Genomic DNA, 18700 nt, shown 5'->3' on the forward strand with positions numbered 1-18700 from the left:
CCCTGCTATGTATTACTGTTTTCCCATCAGCTTGGACCACAGCGAATGACGTGTGGTCCTTCGACTTTGACCCATCGGTGAAGTACATTTTCCATTCGTGCCGAAAAGGAGATCTGTATTCTTCAAAAAGGCGCTGGAATACTATTGGGCTTGTGGTTGACTTGGCGTGATTTGTTAAACCGAGAAGGAAAGATGAGTAGCTTAAGTCCCAAGGTAGTGAACTGATGGGAGGCAGAAAAGATGGTTTCGAGTCTATTCCTAAAATTTTAGCGTATTCCAGCACTCTTTGCAATGTTGGCGTGCGTTTTGGAGTTATATTAGCGGCCCATATCGATGTGATAGTGTCATACATAATACTATTTCTGCAGAGAAAGATCTTTGGGATAACCCTCATAGTAGTATATTCAATTCTTTCTTGTAGGGTAGGCATTCCAGCTTCGGCTAAGATGCATTGAATCGGGGATGTTGGAAAGGCACGTATACTCCTTCGAACGGCTGCATGATATGTCGAAGAGATCAGTTTTATATTACTCTTTGCACAATTTCCGTATATTGGTAAGCCATAGTCAATCTTCGACAATATTATAGCATTAGTAACATTAATTAAGGTGTTTGGATGGATAAGGCAGTGCTTAGAAGATAGATATTTAATAATATTTAACCTGACAGCTAGGCTTCTTTTTTGAACCTAAGACAGTGCTCTTTAAAAGTTAAACGTTTGTCGAAAGTAATTCCAAGGAAACATAAGCTAGAAACATTTGATATATTAATATTATTATGAACAAAGTTTATATCCGTACATTTATGTTTGCGGGAAATATGAAAACATTTGCACTTGTTAAGCGACAGAGTCGCTCCAGAAAAATTTGACCACTTAGAGATATCGGTTAGTATTTTTAAAAATTTATTTTCAACAGTGTGCAGATTACTCATTTTAGAATAGAGTAAAACGTCATCTGCATAAATAATATGGGAAATGTTCTTATGTCTGCTAATTATGTGACTTAATTTATTAAAGGCGATAGCAAAGAGCATTACGGAAAGGGGGGGATCCTTGTGGGATTCCATTTTGTTGGTTATGTAAACTGGAAAAAACATTATTTATTTTTACTTTGAATTTACGATTAGTGAGAAAAGACTTGATAAAATGGTATATTTTATTACCAAATTTCCATATTTCTAATTGTCGTAGAACTATGTGAGCTCCGACACGATCAAAAGCCTTTTCGAAATCTAGACTAAGCGTAGAAATATGATTGCGGGAAGACAACCCATATGTGACAAAATTTTCGAAAAGAAGGAGCGCGTCGGAGGTTCCTTGCCCCTCTTTGAAAGCGAACTGATGTGGGCTAATTAAACTGTGTTTGGAAGTATACCACATAATTCGTTTTGAAACGATTTTTTCTATTAACTTACTCATGCAACATATAAGTGAAATAGGTCTATAATTTAGAACTTCAGAGGACGGGTTAGTAGACTTAGGTATGGGAACAATTGTAGCGATTTTCCAGTTTTGTGGATAAACTCCGCTCGTTAATATTTGATTGTACAGATTGATTAATCGTGATTTAAGCGGCAGAGGCAAGTTTTTTATCATATCGTATGAAATTCTATCTGCGCCAGGGATTTTCCCTGACAGAGAAGATATTGTGCTTTCGAATTCTAGATAAGTGATCTCTGATTCTATTATTTTAGCTGATGAGTTGAACTGATTGTAGCTGCGGTTCAGAGTATCATATTTTTTATCTATAAAAGCGGAACTAAAGTTCGCGTCGCTAGAATACGTAGACCAAGTGGAGGCAAACTGTTCAGCTATCGCCTTGGGTTCGAATATTGGGCCAGTTGGACTATTAACAAAATTTATATTGACTTGGGAAGGTGAGCCAGTTAGCATTTTAATGTCCGACCAAATCTTTTTAGGATTAGAACTGGGATTTATTTCTGTGGTAAGTTTTTCGAAGCACATTCGTTTTGCTTCTTTAGTTTTTTTAAGAAAAATAGCATTTGCTTTCTTGTATAAAATCAGGTTGGCTTCTGTTCTGAAACGCTTGTATTTTCTCCAGTTGTGCTGTTTTAAATTTCTTAAGCTCTCTAACTCCTTTGACCAGTATGGAACTACTTTTTTATGAGGTTTAAAAACAATTTGCGGGATTGAAACGTGAGTTGACCTTAATATTTTGGTGATATTAGCCGCCTCTTTATTGACATTTTGGGATACCGGGATTTGAGCGCAGAACAGAATTGCCTTTTGCGCGTATTTTGACCAGTCTGCTTTTCCTATCAGGAACTTTGGTTCAGGAAAGGCCTTGGCAAAGGATGACGTTGCAATTTCAGTTACTATTGGGTAGTGGTCACTACCACATAAACTATCAAGAGTTCGGCTATTCACTTTTGGAGCTATATTGGTAGAACAAATAGATAGGTCGACGTGCGTAAAAGAATTATGAGTTGAAAAATGAGTCGGGGCACCATCGTTCAATACGGTAAGATTCTCTGTAAGAACTAAGTTTTCCAGAATTAATCCCCATAATGGGGACCACGAATTCATATCTCCAACCAGAATTACGGGCTTGGGTACTGAGGAGAGAATTTGCCGAAGTTCGGCAAGCGTGAAATTTTGTTGTGGGGGAATATACAAGCAAATAGTCGTAAATTTAAATTCTATGGATATCTGAATGGCTAAAGCAGCTATATTTGAATGGATTTCGAGACATTTATGTGGAATGTCTTTTCTTACTAAAACCGCGATACCTTGTTTGTTTTTTAAATTCTGAGGTAAATTTAAGAAGTAGCTAGCATACCTGTTTGGTACCAAAGCGTCTTTATTTACAGCAAGATGAGTTTCTTGTAAGGCAATGAAGTGTGGGGAGATTTCTTTAATGAGAATTTCAAGTTCAGTGTAGTTGTTGAAGAAGCCCTTTATGTTCCATTGAAGTATATTGAACATAGAGCAAATAGAACAAAGAAAAATGTGTTAAATTTCTTCATCCTCGAAAGTTGGCATAGTCTGATCATGGTCTGGGTGACTGTACTGTTGAGTAATTGATGGGTTGGTTTGTGAGTTGTTGATAAAAGCATTCGAAGTGTGGTGAGATTGTAGTTCGCTGATAAATGAATAAGCGGAGTTAGTTGTTTGAGGTGTGGATTTAATAGAAAAGCTGTTAGGAGTGCTGTGGGAGGAAGAATTGGTAGAAGCAGATGGGAGAGATTGAGAGTTTACTGGATTTATTGTGTTACTTTTTTCTGGAGCATAATTTAGTTTTAGAGCGTAAGAAGAGGTTGATGGAGTGTTTAAGTCGTTGTTGGCGTTTGAAGTAAGATATGTTTGAGCAGTGTTATTGCTCTTTACAGTGTCGGTGTGAGAGACTTCGGAAGAAGTTTTATTTGATTCGGAAGGTATATGAATGGAATGAGCTGTAGGAAGTTTTGAGTTGCTGTATATTGTTGATTCGTTTTGTTTTACTTTTTCTGCAAAAGAAGTGTTTGGAAGGCTGGGCACTTGTGCTTTATGTACTTTATAGCCTCACGCATCGTACATTTGTTCTCAGTTTTAATTTTTAGAATTTCTTTTGTTTGGATGTACTTTGGACAAGTATTTGAGTATGATGGGTGCTCACCAGCGCAATTAGCGCATAAGGTGCGCAAACATTGTACTGAGCCGTGAGGAGGGAAATTACAGATTTCACATGCAGGTTTGTTGTTACACCTTTTAATGGTATGCCCTAAGAGTTGACATGATTTACATCTCATTGGATTTGGAAAATATGGTCTTACACGGGATGAGCGCCACGAAACCTCAACTTTACTAGGTAATTCATATAAATCGAAATTAAGAAGGGTAACTCCTGTGTGAACTAAGGTATTGTCCACCTTTTTTTTGAATTTATACACTCCTACTACACCTTGCTCTTTCATGTTTTCAATGATTTCATCTTCAGGGACATTATTGAGACATGGTGCAAATATTGTACCTTTGGAAAAGTTACAGTTGTCTTGATAGCTTACTATCACTTCACAGATTCCATTCAATCGCTTTGTATTTAAAAACTTTTGTGCTATTGTTGAATTTTGTACTAACAACAACAAATTACCATCCCGTAGCTCAGAAATGGAAATTATTTCTTTGCTTATAGCTTCCAATGCTTTATGCACTGCAAAACACGAGTATTTCGATATTGGTTTCGCTGAATCACTTGCTGAAATAGTAAGGAATTTTGGGTTGTTCTGTTTAGTTCTAGGTAGTTCGGGAAAAATTAGGGGTTTATATACTGTTTTTTTACGTTTGGTTAGGGGACATTCGGCTAACAAAGCGAACCTATTGTCCCCCAAATTTGGTGTCCCGGGGGCCATTGGAAATAATTAAAGCACAGACACTTGTATTGACGTTAACACGTGTGTTGTTACAACTTTGAAATTACGCGCACAAGAATAATGCTTAGTGGGAAGCAGAAAATTGATGAGCACCAGAGAGAGAATAGTCAGAAAACACGTCCACTCGCGATGAGTAACAGTCGGAGACTAAACATGAATTTTATTGGTTGAAAATTAAATGTCTTTTCGTTATCGAAAACTATAGCCTTCGGAACTCCAAAGTAAAATATTATGTTGACGCCGCCCTCGCCCAATTTGATTTGCCACGTCTGTATCGGCAGAGCAATCTCTTCTTCGAAGTTTTAATTCGAACGCAACTAAACTTTAACTAGTCAAAAGTCTTCTTTTGCGACAGCTCGCCGATCCAGACGTAGAAAGTGACTTTCCAAATTTTTATAATAAAGTATATATATTACTAGCTGACCCCGCATACGTTGTCCTGCGTGAAATTATGTGTTTTGAAATGAAAAGAAAGTTGAATGACAAAAGTCAAATGTACCCCGTCTCTGTTTTGACTATGTAATGAATGCACTTTATGCAATTTAGTGTTGATATTCAGCAGGAAAATGGTACGCAATTACAAAAAAAAGACTAATCGGTGTGCCATAAATGAAGATAATATTAGAAAGGCAATAACGGATATCAGAAATGGGACTGAAACGCAAACTACAGCTGCCATCAAATACGGAATAAATAGAACAACTCTAATCATGCGTTTAAAACATAAGGCACCTTCAGGCAATCTTTCAGATTCTGGCAATGATAGCAGCTCTGATACCGATATTTGTGATTACGTCAAGAAATGTGGTTTTAACTTTAAAAAAGTTTGCATATGATTACGCTTAAGCTAAAAATTTGGTTACTCCAACTGCCTGGGAAAAATCCAAAGAAGCTGGAGACGATTGGCTTTAAGGATTTCTTAAAAGAAATGATTCTATATCTCTTCGTAAACCTGAAAAGATCAGTTTGGCAAGATTACGCGGTTTTACTAAATCAACAGTGGAAAGTTTTTTCAAAAACCTTGCTACGTTGTTTGAAAAGTACTCATTTCAGCCAAAAGATATCTATAATTTGGACGAAACTGGTTGAACTACCGTGATGGAGCCTATTAAGGTAAGATAGGCTTATACATTTAGTCGTATTTTTAGCCTTGTTGGAAATACACGTTAATGACTGCAAAAGGACAACGTTCTGTTTCTCAAGCATCTTCCGCTGAGCGCGGCAGCTTGGTTACAATCGTTGGCATAGTTAACGCTTGCGGAAATCGTTTGCATCCGGCTTATATATTTCCTCGTGTACGTTTCAGTGAAAGATTCGGAAGTGAATGCATGCCCGGTTCGTTGATATTGAATACAAAATCCGGATGGATGATTTCCGAACTCGTTTGCAAATGTGCTGAAACACATTAAAAACTTTACGAACTGTTCAGTTGAAAACCCAATTCTAATTCTGCTTGATAATCATGCGTCACATTGCAGTTTGGAAAGCATTAACTATTGTGCCGAGGCTGGAATTGTATTACTTTCTTTTCCTCCACATACATCCCATCAACTACAACCATTGGATGTATCAGTTTTGGGACCCTTTAAGCAATTTTGCCGCAAAGCCTTTAACGATTTTTTAACCACAAATCCTGGAAAACAAATCAGTATATATGATATCGATATTAATGTACCCCGTGACAGGGGCACATTTGACAAAATGGTTTCTTTTTTTAAACTGTAAATTAAAGTGTAAAAGGGAGTCGCTGAAAAAAAAAACTCCGGCAATATTATAAAGCTGAATAATTGCTTTAAAGCAGGTAACAACTTATTTTATGATAATTCAAACACATTTCGAGAAATTTTATTTCAAAAAAAAGGTGTCAAAGGTACCCCAGTTTCCCCTAGCTATCGAATCGTCCATCGATTGATTACATTTATTATCATATTCCAGCAATTGTAATTGCTTGCATGCTTCTCAAAAAGTTACACACACTACCATTCACAGTGCGCAATGACTCAAATGAAATTGAACCACGTACATTTATTAATAGCAATAGAAGGTATTAGCAAACGTTGTTTTTCGGGTGGATTATGTAAATTCGTCCTAAGGAATTAGTTGAGAACACACCTGGATGTCAATCTACTGGTAGGCCTTGCTTTCTGCGTAACTATTTCTTCGAAGATGCATTCCACGTATAATATCAAGGCATTTCCGAATAGAGCAATGTTCTCGCAAACGAATCACTAACGCAAGTTGAGAAAAAACTCGTCAATGTCAATGTCAATGTTGTTGGAAGCGTTTCCGATGGCTGTGCTGTATTCTCTGGGTTGAAAAACACTTTTTAGCCATTCTCCAAATGAACTGCGGGACACACAACAGTCGAAAAACGTTCATGAATTGCAAAAGTAAATACCCTTCAAAGCGCTTTATTGCAGTTCACGTATCGACCGTATCGTTCAAGATCAATAACCGCCATATTGGGTCCTTTGGTGACGTACTTACAAACGTATTTTATAAATTACACCAAACTGTAATACTAAACATTGATATGAGATAGATAGATATTTATTTATTTCATGCACAATAAATATACAGGAAACAAGAGAAAAAAAAAACAGCACTAGCTCGAGGTCATCAGCTGGTTTTACAAAAGAAATACTAATTTACATTTCGTTTATGGATTACAAATATTATACAGTTAAGGTTAACTAAATTAAATGAGATAGGTTGCATGAGGCTATAAAACTAGATATCTTGCTTATGTTAAGTGCTGCAGTGTCGGAAAGAAGTTGTGATGGAACAGTCAAGCCAAAAATCCGTTGCCTTTGAATAGAAAAACGAGGGCAGATGTCCAAGATATGCTTCACAGATGTGCTCATTGCCCCGCAAACGTTGCATAATGATACTCCATGACTAAGAAGATGTCCGTGAGTGATCTGCGTGTGGCCCAAACGAAGTCTTGTGAAAACGAGAATGTCTGACTGTTTAGCATCGGAAGGAAAAGTAGGCCTAATTTTTGTTGGATTAATATCTGCATAATGGTGAACATATTCTTTCCACTTTAGTAAGGATTTATTGTTAATATACTGCCGTACATGTCTCGACAAATCGGCCTTTTTAAAAGTGTCAAAACAGATAACTGGGTTATTATGAAGACTCCTCGCAACAGAGTCAGCTAGTTCATTGCCTTGGATGCCACAATGGCCAGGAATCCTTATCAATTTAATTTTGTTTTTGTGTTTAATTAGCAAATCCCTGGTGTGGGTTACTAGAACGCTGTCCTTTTTGAATTTCCAGAGGGCATCAATGGCAGACCGACTGTCAGTACAAATGCAGAAATTGCCCTTGGTTTTCGATGCAATTAAGGCGGCTTGATATATAGCAAAGATTTCACTGGTGTAGATGGAGCAATGATTAGGCAGGATACCTTTTCTTAAAACATCAAGGTTTTCGGAGACTACTGCAAATGAGGTTGAAAATTTGGTTTTCGAACCATCGATAAAAATAAAGTTGAATGCTTTTTGACTTAGCTCAGCTTTATATTCCAGAAATTTTTGCGCGTAAAGTTGTGGACAGGTGTTTTGCTTCTGAAATGTTTATAAACGGGTTTCAAGTGATAAGTCTGACAGCAGCCAAGGCGGGTAGTTTGGGTACACTTTCCGAGTTGGTTTAACTGATACATTTAATTTCTTGGCAGTGATCAGTACACGGTGTATCGCTGAGAGCCGCTTTGGAAGATACTTTCGATTGGAAGCTTTAAGTATTTCGTCAAAGAGGTGGCTGTTACTGCAGCATAAAATTTTGTATATAAGGCTTGCAGTCATGTATTCGATTCTCTCATTTATGCTAGGGAGTCCAGATTCAGTTAGCATGTTGTCGACGGGGGTGGTGGTGAAGGCCCGTAAGCTTTTCCGCACCGCTGCGTAATATGGAGCACAGAGAAGATTTAAGTTGCTTTTGGCACAGGTTCCATAGATTGGCAGCGCGTAGTCAATTACAGTTAAAAATAATGCTTTAACAATATTACAAAGTGTAGTAGTATGAACAAATGATTTTTTAGACGAAATATATTTTATAATATTGAGGCGTTTGATAAGTTTATTTCTAATATAATTACAGTGAAACCTAAAAGTGTATTTACAATCAAACAAAACGCCTAATATTTTCAAACTGCTGACATCGCTTACATACACATTGTTATGACATAGTTTTATATTTGGGCAGCATTTTTTCCGACAGATATGCAAGGTATTGCACTTCTCATATGATATAATCGCTCCTGACTGAGCCGACCAGACAGTAATGTCATTAAGGACTTTACAAAAAATCGCCTGAACCGTTTCAAGGCTGTCCTCTTTAGTATATATTAAAACGTCATCAGCATAAATCCCGTAACTTACTTTGTACTTAATTTGACTTATTTCGTCAAATGCAATAATAGTAGTTGTTCGCTTACCCATTGCAAAATTTGATATTTTAGCGAGTTAACTTCAGATAAAACAATAATGATATAATCACTCACTCTCTTGAATAGTAACGGTTTACAAAAGAAATTTGGTGCTTCCCAGAAATAAGTATTAGAGACAAACATCGGTTGTTGCCACTGTTTATTTTTTTTAACGCGAAAAAACCAGAGTATTTTTAGTTTAACTAAATTATTTTTGCATGTGTTTAGTTTTTGTTTATTATTTATACTAAGTTAAACGCTTATAATTGAATTCTTACCAAAACCTCTTATTGTTGTATTAAAGACTGCGTTGTAATCATGGTACAATGGTCTTTAACTTACCCACCAATTACTATATTTATACATTTATCAATACTACGAGGTATGACAATTAAGTAATGAGACTGATTCCATAAAAACCGTATATTTGAAAATTATTCTATAACTCTGCCATCCCCTTCAAGGGGCCCAAGGGGACTAAGGCGGCTATACAGCGATTCCAGCGAGTTTTCCATGCTTTGTAACATTTCCGGAAGGCTTCGACTGGGATGTCCGCGAGTACCCTCGTCACGGCCGCCTGGATGGCCAAATACTGGGACACGCTGAGGGCGGTGTGGCACGGCGCGTTGTCGTGATGAAGGATCCAGTTACGAGCGATGTCTGGGCGCATCCTGTTGACTCGTTTTCGCAATCTTTTGAGAAATTGGCAATAGTAGAATTGATTCACAGATTTCCCCTGTGGAACGAATTCTTTGTGGACGCCGATCTTCACGGATTAATGCGCGAACACGCTGCGCACTCGCGTCAGTCCGCACCTCGTTTGGTCTCCCACTCCGCGCCTCGTTTTCCACGCGTTCACGCCCCTTCTTAAACTCTTTGTGCCATCGAAACACCTGGGCACGACTACTAGCACTATCACCATACACTCTTACAATTCTAGCGTACGTTTCCGAAGGTGTTTCGCAAAATCTGGCGCAAAATTTTATCGCGACGCGTTGCTCTTGATTTCGTTTTTCCATTTTCGTGAGGAGGACTACAAACACACGTCTACTCAACTTGACGCAGCAGGCGAACTAAACAAGCTAGAGCGATGGTACATATACTATATCAATGGAGAGGGGAAGGATGCCGGAAAAAGAGAAAGTGAATTTCAAGATCACAGGTTTACCACAAGCGAGGCAATAAAATCAGTCTCACTACTTAATTGTCAAACCTCGTATTTTAAATTTTGCCTAAAGGTTGGTATCCAGCTCTCAAGTAATTGCTCAAGAAAAAAAAATACATTATTTCTTCAAGTAGCTTTGACAGCTGGTTACGCATTGTGAACGATCCACATTAGAAGAGCAAGAGAGAATAAACAAAGAAAATAAACTTTGTGCGTAATATGTATGTATGTATGTATGTATGTATGTGTGTAATAACATAAAAATTTTCCTTGCGATTTAGAAATATTGTTGATGACTGGTAAGTTTTATACAACACTAGCTGACCCCACAGCCGTTGTCCTGCGTAAAATTATGTATTTTGAAATGAAAAAAAATTAAATTTATCATTTCATTTTTTTTTTCAATGTAACGCAGCTTTATAAACAACGTTTTTTGGTTTCTGTTCCGGTGTACAGAAAAGATGGTTTTCCAACTCGTGAGCACGCCACGGCCGTGTGAAAAACATAGCACTTCCTTATTTATGCCGGAATACGTTTGAACTGAAATGGAAAATCGTTAGAACTCAAAGGAATTCGTAGAATCAAGCATTCTCCCCCTTGTTTTCGACGCATGAAGATTGCAAAACATAATAACGACGGATCCTACTTTGAGACGCAAATGATGCGGTGGCATACCAAGCAAAGAATTTAGAAATACCACTGGATAATTCACGGCGTCGTCTTCATTGTCAAGACGATCGATCGATTTATATGAGCGCATTCCCAGAATTTGACTTTGAATTTTCCAGTTTAAGTCAACAACATCGGTATTTTTGGCAGCTAACATTGCGCGTGCACTCAAGGGATCGTAGTTACGATAATTTGGCCAATGTTCGGATAACCATTCGTGATTAGTTCATCTTTAGCGAATCGATAAACGGCAGATGGAATTGATATCAAACCACCGGAAGTATCAACCGAAATTGATCCATTTCCAATTCTTAGCGAATACGATGTAAAATGTTTTCGGCAACGTAATTTTTGTTCGTATCCCATAATTGACGCAGTTTTGAAGGCTGATATGTTGAATCGATCATCGCGAAAAGTGTGGGAACTTTAGTGGCATGGGAAGTAGCTATCGCGTCGCCCATCGTTTGATTCCAGCGGTTATCATGTTCCAGCAATTGTAAATGCTGGCATGCTTCTCAAAAAGTTTCACACACCGTACCATTCACAGTACGCAATGACTCAAATGAAGTTGAACCGCGTACATTTATCAATAGCAACCGAAGGTAGAAACAATCGTCGTTTTTCGGGTGTATTGTGTAAATTTGTCCTAATGCATTAGTTTATAACACACCGGATGTCCACCTACTGGTTGGCCTTGCTTTCTGCGTAACTATTTCCTAAACGATGCATTCCATGTATAATATCAAGGTATTTCCGAATGTCCTCGCAAACGGATGACTGACGAAAGTTGAGCAAAAACTCATAAATGTTAATTTTGTTGCTGGCGGTGTTTCCACTGGCTGACCTGTATTCCCTGGGTTGAAATACACTCTTTGGCCATTCTCCAAATCGAACCTCTCTCTTGCCACTCAACAGGGTACATCTAGCATCTAACAGCCCCATATATACGTTGCTTCAAGATAAAGTCCATCGAAGCTGTTGATTGAAAAGTCTTGCTGTGACATCGTGACGATCGCTTGCTGATTGACCGCGATCCATAATACCGCACGTACATATGTCATCGGGAGTATGGGAGTACTCGGTCAAGTGCCTTGGGCTGCCAAAAAGAACACCGACCGATATTACAAATTTCAATCTGTAATTGATCACTTTGTGTGCAACACACATAACATTTTCACTGAATAATTTTCAAAAATTTTTGACCCCGCAGCCGTTGCCCTGCGTCAAATTATGTGCTTTGAAATGAAAAGAAAGTTAAATTTATCATTTCTTTTTGTTTCACTGTAACGTAGCTTGATAAACAACACTTCTTGGTTTCTGTTCCGGTGCGTAAATATACAGAGAAGATAGTTTTCCAACTCGTGAGCACGCCACGTATTTTTGGCCGTGTGAAAAACATAGCATTTCCAAATTTATGCCACACATTTCTAGCGACTATCCTTGTGTCCTGATGATTGTCATCTCAAATGCAATTCTTACTGGAAACGGAATCCGTTTGAACTGAAATAGCAAATCGATAGAACTCAAGGAAATTCGTAGACTCCTCCTTGTATTCGATAGGTGCGTCACAATCAGTCGGGGTCCATTACATTCGGCGCTTGTAGATTGCGAAACATCATAACGACAGATCCAACTTTGAGACGCAAATGATGCAGTGGCATACCAAGCCTCTCCAAAGAATTTAGAAATTTCACTGGATAATTCACGGCGTCGTCTTCATTGTCTAGACGATCGATCGATTTGTATGAGCGCATGTCTCCCGGAATTCGACTTTGAATCTTCCAGTTTAAGTCATCAACATAGGTATTTTTGGGAGCTATTATTGCGCGTGCACTCAAGGGTACGATAATTTGGCCAATGTTCGGATAACCATTCGTGATTAGTTCATCGTTCGCGAATCGATAAACGGCAGATGGAATTGATATCAAACCACCGGAAGTATCAACCGAAACTGATCCATTTCCAATTTTTAGCGAAGATGATGTAAAATGTCTTCGGCAATATCATTTTTGTTCGTATCCCATAATATATGCGGATTTGAAGGCTGATATGTCGAAAGGATTATCGCGAAAAGTGTGCGAACTTCACTTGTATTCCAGTGATTATCATTTTCCAGCAATTTTAATTGCTGTCTTGCTTCTCAAAACTTTGCACACGCCGTATCATTCACAGTACACAATGACTCAAATGAAGTTGAACCGCGTACATTTATCAATAGCAACCGAAGGTAGAAACCATAGTCATTTTTGGGGTGGATTGTGTTAGTTCGTCCTAATGTATTAGTTGATAACACACCTGGATGTCCATCTACTGGTTGGCCTTGTTTTCTGCGCAACTATTTCTTCGACGATGGATTCCAGGTATATTATCAAGGTATTTCCGAATAGAGCAATGTTCTGGCAAACGGATATCTGACGAAAGTTGAGCAAAAACTCGTAAATGTTAATTTTGTTGCTGGCACTGTTTCCACTGGCTGTACTGTATTCTCTGGGTTGAAGTATATACTTTGACCTTCTCCAAATTAACTGCGAGACGCACAACAGACGGAAAACGTTCAAGAATTGCAAAAGTATGTGTCCTACAAAGCGCTTTAGTTCAGTTCACGTATCGACCATATCGTTCAAGACCAATAATTGCCATGTTACTTCCTTTGGTGACGTACTTACAAACGTATTTTACCGATTTCACCAAACTGCAATACTCAAAATTTATATGACTTTTGAATGTGAATTAGACAACAGTGGAGAATATAGTACGATCCATATGTTGTCAACTTCGATATTCAGTACTCTAAGTTGAATGGCAAATGTCCTACCATTGTCGTCTGGTGAGCTACGACGATAGAGTGGATATCCATCATTTCCAGTTTGCGTTTCCGAAAGAAAAGCACGTGGATAGTGTTTCGTGCATTTATTGCAAGTGGGATTGTGGTGTCCGCAAGGTCCATGCACCATATTGGTTTTCATCACTTCGTAGAATAATGGATCTTTCTCTGCATGAGAAATTTCCGCAGAAATGATTTCATCAATTTGATCTGGTGGAACCACTATCCACCATCCAAAGAAGAGCATCGTAACTGTTGTTTGAAAAGTCGTGCTGTGACAACGTGACAATCGCTTGCTGATTGACCCCGATCCATAATTCCACACGTATGTCATCGCATCCTGGGAGTACTCGTTCATGTGCCTTAGCGTGGATGGCAAAAAGAACACAGACCGATATTAGCGGGACCTCTTCGTGGCTTCGTAACAAATTTCAATCTGTAATTTATCACTTCGTTTGAAACACACATAAAGTTTTCACTGAATAATTTTCAAATTTTTTTTTTAAATAGCCGGAATAAAAGAGCAAGCGACCGAAATTGAACGATTCAAATAATTTACAATTCAAAATATTGAAAAACAAAAGAAAAAAGAATTGTATGAAAAAAGTAAATTTTTGGAAATTTCCAATTTTTCGACTTTTTCTTATGAAAAGTTTTTTTTTTTTATTTCTGAACCTTTCCAGATCCACAGCGAACAACTTCTGTAAATTCCATTAAGATTGGTTTCGCCGTTCTCGAGCCTTAGCGTTACTAACAAACAAACATTCATTTTTACTTACATATGTATGTACATATATACAAAATAAAACGTTTGTATGGGAAAAAGAAAAGGACTGTTTTTAGGCGTTTTCCGGACACTTTCATAATTTTTTTTTACATAAGAATCTTCTCCTAATAATAACAAATACAACAAAAAAAGAATTAGTGAAATCGGTCCAGCCATTCACGCGTGATGCTGTGACAACGGAAAACGGGTTTCATTTATATATAGTATATATAGATAAGAAACCTTTTGTTTTTTATTAATTATCTTTTGTGGAATCATTTGCGACGTACGTTTCCCCACAGCCAACCACAACTACGGAACGAGCCACACCGTGCTCCACCACCCGAACTATCATATTACACTGTGGAACATTTTTGGGATTATTGTCTGGGGGGTGAGAAATTCTAAGTCAGGGTGATGGTACTAGGTCAGTATAGTAAGACCCTCCAAGGTTTGGCGTTCGTATGTGTCAGTTTTTTTTATGACCTTTTAAATTTTTTCCTTATCTTGATGTTTTTTCGCTTAGTAGTAACATTTTGGCAAAAACGTGGTTTTTTTTTAATTTAATTTTTCTAAATTTGTTTCATCAAAATCGGACAAGTGGTTCGCGAGTTATGTTAAACTACGTTTTTCCCAAAATGTTACAATTAAGCGAAAAAACATCAAGATAAGGAAAAAATGTAAAAGGTCATAAAAAAAACTGACACATACGAACGCCAAACCCTTTGAGGGTTTTACTATACTGACCTAGTACCATCACCCTGACTTGGAATTTCTCACCCCCCAGATTAGCTGTTGTACTGTGTTATTTCTTTTAAGGATTTTTTCATACTGTTTATACTTTTCCCGTCTATAGTGGGGAAATAATATTTTTCCAAAATCTGCCGCTTATTTTCTTTTTCATTTCTGTGAGCACGATTATGTTCCTCGATTACTATTTTATCTTGGGCCTCGGTATTAGTAATATCTTCGATTTGTGTGAAACGAATTTTATAATTTGCGAAATGTAGAGGGTAGATTGATTGGATTTTTAGCACAATGGGCTCTGTTGTTTTTATACCATTGATTACCGATGGATTAAGATATTTATTTAAAAGCGATCTTAACGATTCTTCATTGTAGGTTGTTTCAGTTATTAGGTGGCTATAGTACGTAGGGAAAACTATTTCGAATTTGTATGAATTTTCTGATATGAAAATTTTGTTTTTGGAGACGTTAATTTCTACTGAAGAAATTAAATTTTCGGAATAGCTGTCACTACTGTGGACAGTCATTGATTTTAAATTAGCGATTGGTGGTCGTGAGAGTAGGTCGGCGACGATGTTTGTGCTGCCTGGTTTATAAATGATTTCGTGATTATATTCTTCCAATTGTGCCTTCCATCTTTTCATTTTTGCATTTGTATTTTTGTTGCTGAGAGCAAAGGTCAATGGTTGATGATCAGTGTAAATCTTAACCTTTTTTGATCCGTATAGGAAGCATTTCAGGGACTGTAGAGCCCAAATTATTGCCAACAATTATTCATTGGCGGTAAAAGTTTCCTCTGCTCTGCTTAGAGTTCTTGACAGAAAGGATATTGGCCTACCGTCTTGATAGAAACCGCTCCTAGAGCGTAATTTGAAGCATCCGTGGTAAGCTCAAAAGCTTTTTCGAAATCTGAATAGTAAAGTATAACATCGTCTGATGTCAAGCAATTTTTCAGGTCTTTAAAAGCTTCACCTTGTTGGGCAGTTAAATTTAAGAGTCTTTTTAGACTGATTTTTGGAAACTCTTCCCAGTTCTCCTCTCAGTATTTCAGTCTAGGGTTTTGCAATTTGTGCGTACTTAAGGTCAGTTGTAGAAAAATATTTATTTGATCCTAGATTAGTTAGAATAGTGATAATATCTGGAATGGAATATTTATCTGCTATGGTATCCTCGTTCAATTTACGATAGTCGATTACCATACGAAATTTTTTTAATCCTGAGTCGTCTTCTTTCTTCGGTACGATCCATACCGGAGAATTGTATGGTCGAATAATGCCATCTTTAAGTAATTCCTCAATTTGTTTGTCTATTTCTTTTTTTAAAGGCATTGGATACGGTAAGTTTTGGAATATATTGGCTTATCGCTTTTAGTCATAATTTTGGATGTAAAGTTCGTGAGTTAAAGAGTTGTTTTAATTTTCGTTATCTTCGGGACCCAAATGATTTAGCCTTAATGTAGTGTGCGCAATAGAATTAATTGCTAGCTGGTGCATGGGGTATTCGTATTTATTGAGTAATGTAAAATAGTTCTCCTTAGTAAAAATTACTGCGTTTAAACTTTTCATTGTATCGTTACCTATTATGGCATCAAAGGTTTTTAACTTGGGCAAAATGTGAAATTTTAAATTACCTAATTCCGGATTAGCGAGAGATATTGATAAACTTGCTGGTAAAATTCTTCAACAGTGCAACCCCGTTGACCAAGTGTTGTCATTTGATATTCCAACGTGCTAACGTCTCTCTTGTCTGAGTAATGTAGGCACATTTTTTTATCTTACCCCAATTTAATGGGGTGCGGTAAGACTCAAGGGCCATGTCAGCTTCGCCAACTATCTTGTGTTTTATTGTATGCAGGATAGCAAAATATTTTGGGGTGTTCTTATTCTGTCCGTACATTAATAATATTCTATCTACCGATTTCCGCCATGAACTGAATTCTCCGTTTTTACCCGAAAATTATCTTAAAAATTTTACCACATCCGGAACTCTTTCGGATGCGACTACGTTAACGCTAAAATCTACAGGATGTTCAACTTCTTCTTCGGTTTGAGAGTGTAGAATGCGAAACTGTTTCCGATATTAACGATACGAGTTCTTTTTTTTGATTAGGGGTGAAAGTGGAAGGGATGTTAGGAGGGGAAACGTTAGTGACAATGTCGATGCTATTTGTTCTTCCTGACTCATTTTTGATTCACTACCTTTCTTTTACGTTTGAAAGATGAAAAATATGAACCTTTTCTTTATAATTTATTAATATTATTTCTTCTAAAGTTTATCACTTGTTTACGAACTTAAATAAGCCTTATTATATAAAAATTTTATTTTTAATAATTTTTTCTTATTAAATTTATTTAGTAGAAAATCATTTTATTGAACACTGACTTACATTAATCCTTGCCGCTGCATTATGTCTTTAAATTGCTGAGGTTGATTGCTGGTTAACAATTTAATTTTTTTTAATTCTTGTTATTTTCCACTTTAAATTTTTTAAGTCCATTTAATTCTTATTGATTCTGTAAGTATTCTGTTTGGCTCTCTAACCAGAGCATATTCAAAAACAAAAGTCAATTCAATTCTTTTGAAATATACACTGCAAAGCGTCATTGCTTCTGCATTTTTGTTTTTGCTCGTAAATACAAAAACAGACTTGATCGCAAATACAAACCGTTGCTTCTTTCAAAAAGCCAACAACAAAAAACACGACATACTATTACGAATAGGCAACAAGAATTTACGAATAGGCGCGACCAGTGTTGTCCAACGTGACTGTGTGCACGTTATGCTTGTGTTGGTTATTCTAGCGTCAACTGATCGCAAAATTCTTCTTTGCTTGCCTACGAAGTTGAATACAGTAGCACAATCGTGCTTTCACAGACAATTGTCGCGACATGTTGGTGTGAGGTGTCTTGCACTGTCCGTGCGCTATTGTGCGCATAGGCCGTGGACAACGCTGGGTTAGAGCATGTGTGCATATGTTAATATGCGATTGATCTTCTACGTGAATGGATGTATGCTCCCTTGCGCTTGAAACAAATTTTGATTTTTGTTTGTATACATACATATCTATATTTTGACGTGGTTGATCCCAATTTAAATTTTTTACAAATATTTTTACGTGGCTTGTTCCAAATAAACTTATTTGTATACATACTCCAAATTTTTAATTGTCTTTGTATTTACATTGAAATTGCAACGGTATGGCCGCAATTCAAAATACTACAAGGACAAATAAAAATAGTGCAAGGTCGGGAATTAAATGTTGTGTGCGCAGTTGGCAAAAATCAAAAAGATACTGCCCCAATTTAAAATTGTTTAAATTTCCCGCTGCCGATCTTATTTTTGGTCAAATTTGGCGGGAAAAATGCAATGTTGCAAATGCAGATTATGACAAAACACTTTATATTTATTTGTCATAATCACTTCAGTAGCACGTTCATCGGGAAAAAATTATGCAATTCCAACATTAAATTTGGATGAAGATCATTTATTTTCTGATGAAGACCTTGTGGAACCAGATATTCCCTCGAAGCGACCCCACTGGGATGATGTTATGTGCAATAACTGTGAAAAAAATACAAGAATATCTAATTTTTATAGAAAAAATACAGCGATTTATTAAATAAATTTAGAAAAATCAAAGCAAAGCTGAGAAATAAGGAACTCCCTGTTTTGAAATCTAGAAAGACAAATTTAAGGATGTTGCAAAACTCAATTGACTCTTTAAAA

At 37.1% G+C, this 18700-nt stretch overlaps 2 protein-coding genes across 2 annotated transcripts in view; one reads left to right on the plus strand and one right to left on the minus strand.

Moving 5' to 3' along the window:
* LOC125779336 (uncharacterized) overlaps positions 1-18700 on the plus strand; it is a 331687-nt gene that overhangs the window by 151628 nt on the left and 161359 nt on the right. The window lies entirely within an intron of this gene.
* On the minus strand, positions 6956-7949 carry LOC125779543 (uncharacterized; the record flags this gene model as incomplete). Its single annotated transcript, XM_049460910.1, has 1 exon — positions 6956-7949. A coding segment is annotated over one exon (885 nt), but the record flags the coding sequence as incomplete, so codon positions are not given.

Source organism: Bactrocera dorsalis, chromosome 6 (assembly GCF_023373825.1).
Source record: "Bactrocera dorsalis isolate Fly_Bdor chromosome 6, ASM2337382v1, whole genome shotgun sequence".
Taxonomy (NCBI): Eukaryota; Metazoa; Arthropoda; class Insecta; order Diptera; family Tephritidae; genus Bactrocera; species Bactrocera dorsalis.